This window comes from Physella acuta, unplaced genomic scaffold (assembly GCF_028476545.2).
Source record: "Physella acuta isolate Inbredline_101_S28 unplaced genomic scaffold, ASM2847654v3 ptg000146l, whole genome shotgun sequence".
In the NCBI taxonomy this organism is placed as follows: Eukaryota; Metazoa; Mollusca; class Gastropoda; family Physidae; genus Physella; species Physella acuta.
This window is the reverse complement of record NW_026731665.1, coordinates 116160-124130: the sequence shown is the minus strand read 5'-3', so window position 1 is coordinate 124130 and position 7971 is coordinate 116160. Positions and strand designations below refer to the sequence as shown.

General features: G+C 40.6%; 1 protein-coding gene across 1 annotated transcript; it reads left to right on the top strand.

The window, feature by feature from the left end:
* The first annotated feature begins 5850 nt into the window (after nt 1-5850).
* On the top strand, nt 5851-7266 carry LOC131935505 (uncharacterized). Its single transcript, XM_059291916.1, has one exon. The coding sequence runs from the start codon at nt 5851-5853 to the stop codon at nt 7264-7266; it is 1416 nt and encodes a 471-aa protein (XP_059147899.1).
* The last annotated feature ends 705 nt before the right edge of the window (nt 7267-7971 follow it).

The window sequence follows — 7971 nt, the reverse complement described above, 5'->3', positions numbered from 1 at the left end:
TAGTCTCTTTTATACGTGATGTCTATTTTGGGGGGTTTTAAGATCAGTCTAGAGAAGAAGGGTAATTGTTTACGCAAACTATGCCTCTTAGAATACGATTGATATGTCAATACTAGCAGGATGGGAAACTGCAGGTCCTCTGCTTGTAAACGGATTAAGAACATTTTCCAAAGGAATGTTGTATAGATGCACATATGTTTAGATGGATTGTGTTAAAAACTGTATACTGCTATGTGGTGGTGGAGGGGGGGGGGGGGGGTAAGCTGAATAAATATACAGAAAAATAAACATATTCTCACACAACTTCCTGAACGTTAGTATGAGTCAAGATGATCAGCAAGGACAGATGTCCTTAACGAACATACACTTAAATACCTCAAATAAATTAAGTTAAAACAATATAAAATCCCTGTGGATAAGAGCAAAACTGCCTCCAAAAGATAAGCAAACTCCAAAAAAAAAAAAGAATAATTGTAGTTTTTTACTCTACCACTAGCGTACCCGTCCCCGCGCGTTGCCGCAGGAATAGAAGAAAGTCCGACCAAATGTAAAAAAAGGGTTTCATCCACGCGTTACCAATCCTATATTCTTAGACGCGTGACCTTGTTTTCTAGAAGTGAGTTATTTAAATGTAAACAATGCCTGCGCTTGGATCATAAATATCGGGACACTGGTTTATCTACACTGCCGCATGAAAACCTTGAGTGTACATTAATCACTCATAGATATAATGAGGAAGAACACACTTCGGTGACCGCCCATGTGTCAGGGCTCGTAAGGGGGGGGGGCGCTCTCGGGAGCCCCTCCCTCCCTTCCGATGACATTACCTCATAGGTGCAGCTTACGGCCCCTGGCTCCTTAAAACTAACAGGCGCCATCGTGCCCATAGGATAACCCAGAGTGCCAAATAGCACTCTGTTAACAATGATGCAGATTGCGTCATTTGCTAAAGTGACACAAATGAACAGGATTTTTTCCTCAGCACGTAAAAAAATTATTTGACGTGTTTTAAACATAAGTGTGACTAATGCAATATGTTAGCGTAACTAATGGTCTATTATTAGATGCTCGATTTCAATTTCTGATTGGCTTGCATAAAAATAGATGATAATTACATCATTCGCAAAGTGACGACTCTTTGGATTTTTTTACGAACAAAAGGAAACATCCCAGTTAATAATCTAATCTTAGTTAATTTTTATTAAAATAAAAAGTATTATATGGCCCTCAGCGGCCCATGTGAGCCTTTGGGGGCCGAACCAGAAATTTTATTTGCAACCAAATCACACCCTACCATGGCGCCAGTGGACACGCCTGATTCAATTTAGTGAGCGTTTGTAACGCCACATTCTATCCATTGTCTATCACACTGTTTAGACCGATCGTAGTCGCCATAGCGCTCACGGGAAAGACCAGGGCGCCAAATCGCATCCTGCCGGGGGGGCCGCCCTTCCAAAATCAAATCACCCTCCCCCCCACCACACACCCCCATTCCCCTCCCTAAAGTTTTATGGCACCCGGAACCGCAATTGTCTTTTATTTTATATACCGCATATAGAGAAAGATTCCACCATCCCATGGCGCCGCCCATGCGAAATATAAAATGACTTTTTTACAGAACCCTTCCCTGGAGTGTTCTAATCAACTCCCCAAAGTTTGATGGCTATCGGATGAACGGTGTGAAACCGCAATCGACTTATATTTTTTATATACCTTATATAGAGAGAAAAAAAATCGCATCCTGACGGGGGGCCACCCATGCGAATTTGAACATGTTTTTTTACGCAGAAACCTCCCCATAGATATTCTCAACATCTTTTCAACCGAATTTTCATGGCGAACGTGTGAACGGTGTCACTGCGATTCACTTTTATTATTTTTATATACCGTCATCATGTCATGTCATGTTTGCCTGTCGTCCCTACTGGGACATAGGCCGCTGACAAGAGCTTTCCAGACCTCTCTGTCCAGGGCTAGTCTCTCCAACTGTCCCCTGGTGTATCCAATCTTCTTGGTGTCTTTTTCCAAGTCACGTCTCCAGGTCTTTCTTGGTCTGCCTCTCCTCCTCCTGCCTTGTGGATTCCAGGTGAGGGCCTGTCTTGTTATGCTGTATACAGGCTTCCTGAGTGTGTGGCCGATCCATTTCAATTTTCTCTGGAGGATCTCAACTTCAACTGGCAAATGATTTGTCCGTTGCCATAGAACATCATTTCTAATCGTTTTAGGCCAGCGAATTCGCAGGACATTTTTTTGAGGCATGCGTTTATAAATGATTGTATTTTCTTCTTATTTATAGCAGTTATTCCTCTCGTGGCGCCGCCCTTGCGAAATTAAAATAATTTTTTTACAGAACCCCTCCCCAGAATTTTCTAATGAACTCACCAAAGTTTGATAGCGATGGGATGAATGGTGTCAAAACAAAATCGACTTTTATTTTTATATACCGTATATAGAGAAAAAATAAATCGCGACCTGCCGGGGCGCCAACCCTGCGAATTTGAATTTTTTTTTCGCAGAAACCTCCGCTGGGATATTCTCAACAACATCCCAAAATTTCACGGCGATGTTAAGAGGTTTAGTTATGCATAAAAAACACACAGACATAAATTGCTTTATATATATATATATATATATATATATATATATATATATATATATATATATATATATATCGTGCGGCGTCAATTCGGCCAATGACAAAACGGCCCCGTCAAAACGACCCCGACAAAACGGCCCCGTCAAAATAGCCCCGTCAAATCGGCCCCGTCAAAAGGTTCATAGACAAATGGATCCCGTCATTTAGGCTCCAGTCAAAAGGGCTACCGTCAATAAGGCTCGCGACAAAAAGGCTCCCGTCAATAAGGATTCTAACAAATAGGCTCCCGTCATTACGACAACCGACAATTTGGCTCATATCATTTAGGCTCCCGTCATTTAGGCTCCAGTCAATTAGGCTCACTACAAAAATGGCTCCAGACAAAAGGGCTCCCAGCAAAAGGGCTCCCGTCAATATAGTTCCTGATAAAAGGGCTTCCTTCATTTAGGCTCGCGTCAAATTGGCTCCCGTTAAATTGGCTCATGACAAAAAGGCTCCGGTCATTAAGACTCTCGATAAATTGACTCCCGTCTATGTGGCTCCCGTCATATAGGCTCCCGTTATTTAGGCTCGCGACAAATAGGCTCCCGTCAATATGGTTCCTGACAAAAAGGCTCGTTATTTTGGCTCTCGTCAATACGGCTCCCGACATAATGATAATGGCTCATGTCAACACCCACCATTCCTCAATGGACTACAGAAATAAGCCTAAGATAATAAAGCGTCCTTAGCTTTAGGTCGCCATGTCTTAATTTTTTTTAAAAGTATTTCTTGTACTGTATCAATTTTTAGTTTAGTGGTCATCTGTTACATTTCTACTTAGGGGTGTAGGATGCTGCAGCCCATTATACACATGCCGGGCTAGGGTCCCTACGATACAATTACAGTCAATATGCTTCCAGGTTATTAAAAAAATATGACTTCTTTGACTCGTTGCCCCCTTTTGATAGCCAAATAGAGGACACGTAACTGTACTGTGTGTACTGTGGCGGATGGGGCAAGGGATGGGCACCAACAAGGCCGAGTTCTATTTCCCTACAATCAAACACACGCTGTCGCCGGCAAAATTCTTTTTAAAAAAACAACAAAGTCCATGGCACGAGAAGCCGCTACATATGAAGTGGGCTTTCGTGATGCGCGGTACTTCTTTGGTTAGGAACCCGAAATTCATTAAACATTTTTCAATGTTAAATAGGTGTTTGTGATAGTGGTTGAATTTGTATCCTGTATTATCTTGTATCCTACAAATAATAAAAAATAATATAATAATAGAAACTTCAGTTTTATATACGTTTACTTTTATTTTTATTTTACAAGTAATTTAATAGTAAACTTTTAGGGCCTATACTTGGAATTATCTCCCCTTAGTAAGTTTTACAAAGGGCGATGCTGACGTACATAAACGCTTTGTTGTCTCTTTCAAGTTTTTTCCCCGAGCCGACCCCCATCCCACCCCTCTTTTTAGCCTTGCAAGTATCGAGTAGATAAATGTATCGTTTATGAACTACTTCCTGGCAACATTCAACACTTCCGCACATTTTGTCAGACACTACACGTGTACAGTACTGGTGCATCTAATTCACATGGAAGGTAAGATAATTTTTTAATATAATTATTTAGAAATTTATTAGAACGTTTAGAATTGATTGAACATTATTAATAGTCAATTACTATTTATACATGACGTCATTGAGTTGGGGGTGTGTGAGGGTCTGGCATTTTGTTAGTCGTTAAAAAATGTGACGTCATTTGTGGATTTCCTCCCCCCCCTCCCCCCCCCCCACTAAATCAGAAGATTATCCACATATAGTTGTACATGTGAAAAATATTTTTCTGTCTATTATGCATTACTGCATCATTCACCCAATCGCCATGAAAACTTGGGAAGCTGTTGAGTACAGCCCCGCAAAGGTTTCTGTCATACGCCTAACATTTGTTTACATATTGGAGTGGGGACACCCAAAGGAAATATGTGATCTTGCATAAGCGGATGGGGTTACTACTTGAACCCACCGGCGGCAGTGTCATCCTGAGCGCATCACATATGAGCAGGTTGCCCCCCCCCCCCACCCCTACAGACAGTCGTTTAAAAGTTCCCACAAGTCTCGCTACTACACTCGATGACTAAATCTAATCAAGTGTTGCACCAAAGTTTCTTCCAGACATTTTTCTCCGAGGAGGGGGGTGCATTTGATATTTTCGTGGAGGGCGGGCTAAATTATCCAGGGGGGGGGGGGGTCAGACATTGGTAAAAGTATATATGTTCTATATAAATTTCCATTTCATTCGAGGTGGGGGGGGGCGGTAGACTGTTTTCGGGGGAGTGGAAGGGGGCTCTGCCGGAAGAAACAATGTGTCGCGCCCATCACCTGTGTAATGTAACCGGTAGCTCCCAAGAGCCCCGTGACTCCTCTGACACCTGGGCCGTCACCGAGGGACTTACAGCATGCCTTAGCGGGTCTAGTTGGTAGTGTGGACAAACCCGCGCCCTAAGATCCAAGACATTGTTAATATTTAATTCAACTTCTGGAAAACAGGGCACACTCTAAAACTACACGGTTGGTAACTTTTGATGAAAGCCTCATAAAAATCGGCGTCAGTTTGGTGTGTTGGACTAGATTTAGAGAATCCGTGTTTCTCACTTGAATAGGGCCAGCTCGTGTATATATATATATATATATATATATATATATATATATATATATATATATATATATATATATATATATATATATATATATATATATATATATATGGGCCCAAAAAAAAATCTGCGGTGAGGGGCCTTTTTTTTCTAGTTCCGCCACTGACTCTGAATAACATTTCATTTAAAAAAAATTAATTTAAATACTAATACATATTTTTTCTGAACTTATCTAAACGTCAACATAACGTTTTCAAGATAAGTCTGGGGTTTTGTTATACCGAGACAGAAGAAGGGGTGTAAAGATCGTATTACATCTTATGTCTACGGAGGATCTCTAATTATCTATGTGGAAGACACTTGTAAACAGAGTTTCTTCCAGGCATCTCTTCGGGGGACGAAGCCCCCCCCCCCCCGAAATTTTTTTACCGCCCCTCCCCTCCCCCCCCACCGAAAAAAAGTCTACCGGCCCCCCCCCCCCCCGAAAATTTCAAGTAGTGCCCCCCTCGGAGAAAAAAGTCTGGAACAAACACTGCTTGTAAATCACAACCAGCATTCTCATAACAATTAATTCCAGTTTCTACATTTTTATTCATGCCTGATGCTAAAAATGACAAACAAAATTCTGTTTCATTTATTTCAGAGAATGGAAAAAACAACAACCCAGAAAGGCAAAGATATGCTCTTGTATGAAGGATACCGCTATAAATTTGCCAAATGTAACGCTGACTGGAGTATTTCCTGGAGATGCCTGCAAGCAAACTGTCGCGGGCGAGTCAAAGTTTTAAATGAAAATATAACAGTTGTGTCCCAGCACAACCACGCGCCTGATCCTGAAAAGATACAGACAATCAAGGCAGTGGTGAAAATGCGTGAAAATGCGACACTGGAGTTCGGCAGACCAAGACAAATAATTAGAAGCGCCACAGAAGGCATATCGATGGATGCGGTTGCTTTGTTACCATCATATAATGCCTGTCAGAGAGTTATAGAGCGTAAAAGGAAGCTTGTTCTAGAAACATATGTAACTCCTCGGACTGTAGCAGATATAGTAATTCCTCTACACCAACAACTGACAAACCGAGGTTCACCGTTTCTATTATGGGATTCGGGAGCTCTGGACCCACATCGAATACTAATGTTTGGTACTTATGATAATTTAGACGCACTGAGAGTCAATTCACACTGGTTTATAGATGGGACTTTTAAAGTTGCTCCAGAACTATACATGCAGGTTTTTACGATTCATGGATTAATACAAAATAAAGCTCTTCCAATGGTATATGTGCTGCTGACTAACAAAACTGAAGACTCTTATTTTCGATTATTTGATACTCTTAAAACTTTACAGCCTGCTTTAAATCCTCAAAGTGTCATGTCAGACTTTGAAAAAGCTAGTCAAAATGCTGTTCAACGTGTATTTCCAACAACTGAAAGCGTTGGGTGCTTATTTCATCTTGGAAAATGTCTTTGGCGAAAAGTACAGCAACTAAACCATGAGGAGGAATATAAAAATGATGAAAACTTTCGCATCCATGTCAAAATGCTGCTTTCTCTCAGTTTTGTCCCTCCTGTAAATGTTATCGCTGTGTTTGATGAGCTTGCTCTAAACTGTCCACCAACAATGAACGATTTAATTGCTTATTGGGAGGATACTTACATTGGAAGGCTAAGATTAAACGTTCGAGTTAATCCACGCTTTCCCATACAAACATGGAATGTTTACTCAAGGGTCACTGAAGGTCTGCCTCGCACTAACAATTCTGTCGAAGGCTGGCACAGGGCGTTTCAGCAATGTGTTGATTGCCACCACCCATCCATTTATAAAATTGTTGAGCATTTTCGCAAAGAGCAGGATCATGTTGAAATACAACTGCAACGTATCAGAGACGGCGTACAATGGCCAACTTCTTCAAAGTCAAAGTACGTTCAGCTGAACCGGAGATTGGAGTCAATTTTGCCTATGTATGGAATGATAGCAAACATGGATTACCTGAGACGTATTGCTCACAATCTTTCAATGTAGGATAACAATTTCCAGTTTCCAATAGTTGTGCCATGTTTTGTTAATTCATATTTTTTTCAATACTTTTCTAGGGATTGTTGATTTTTTTTTTAAATTGCCAAACATTCTGAAGATTTTTTTCATACTGCTGTCAAGTAAATAGCAATAAATATTTTAACTTGAACAAGGCTTTTCCTAAATAATTTGTGGATTGCTTTGACATATAATCTTTTTTTAATAAAAACGTACGTGTCAATAAAATAAAGTGTATCTGAGTTCAACGATCTACGACTTACTTATTTGTAGTAGACATTGTAAAAAGAATCTACGGTAGCATATGATGTGAGAAACCTAATGTGGTTGGTAGGTGGGGGTAAATTGGTTACGTCTTTATACAATTAGTCATAAGATTTAATAATCTCAAACGAATCTGAAACGAAAACAACATCTGCATCACTATCCATCTGTCACTGATGTCATACTAACAAATCTTTAACCTTCTCCACATGTCATACTGACTTCAAGTTAACACAAAACCTTTACCGCTCTTCATCTAGCATTGATACCACACAAAGATAATACCGCTACTCATCTCAGCCTGTCATTGATACCAAACTAGCAGATAACCATCTACCCCTCCCCGAATAACATCTCTCTATAGAGGCTTGCGATGTAAAGTAGACTAACACATTGCTCAAACGCATGCATAATGTACAGACCACCCCT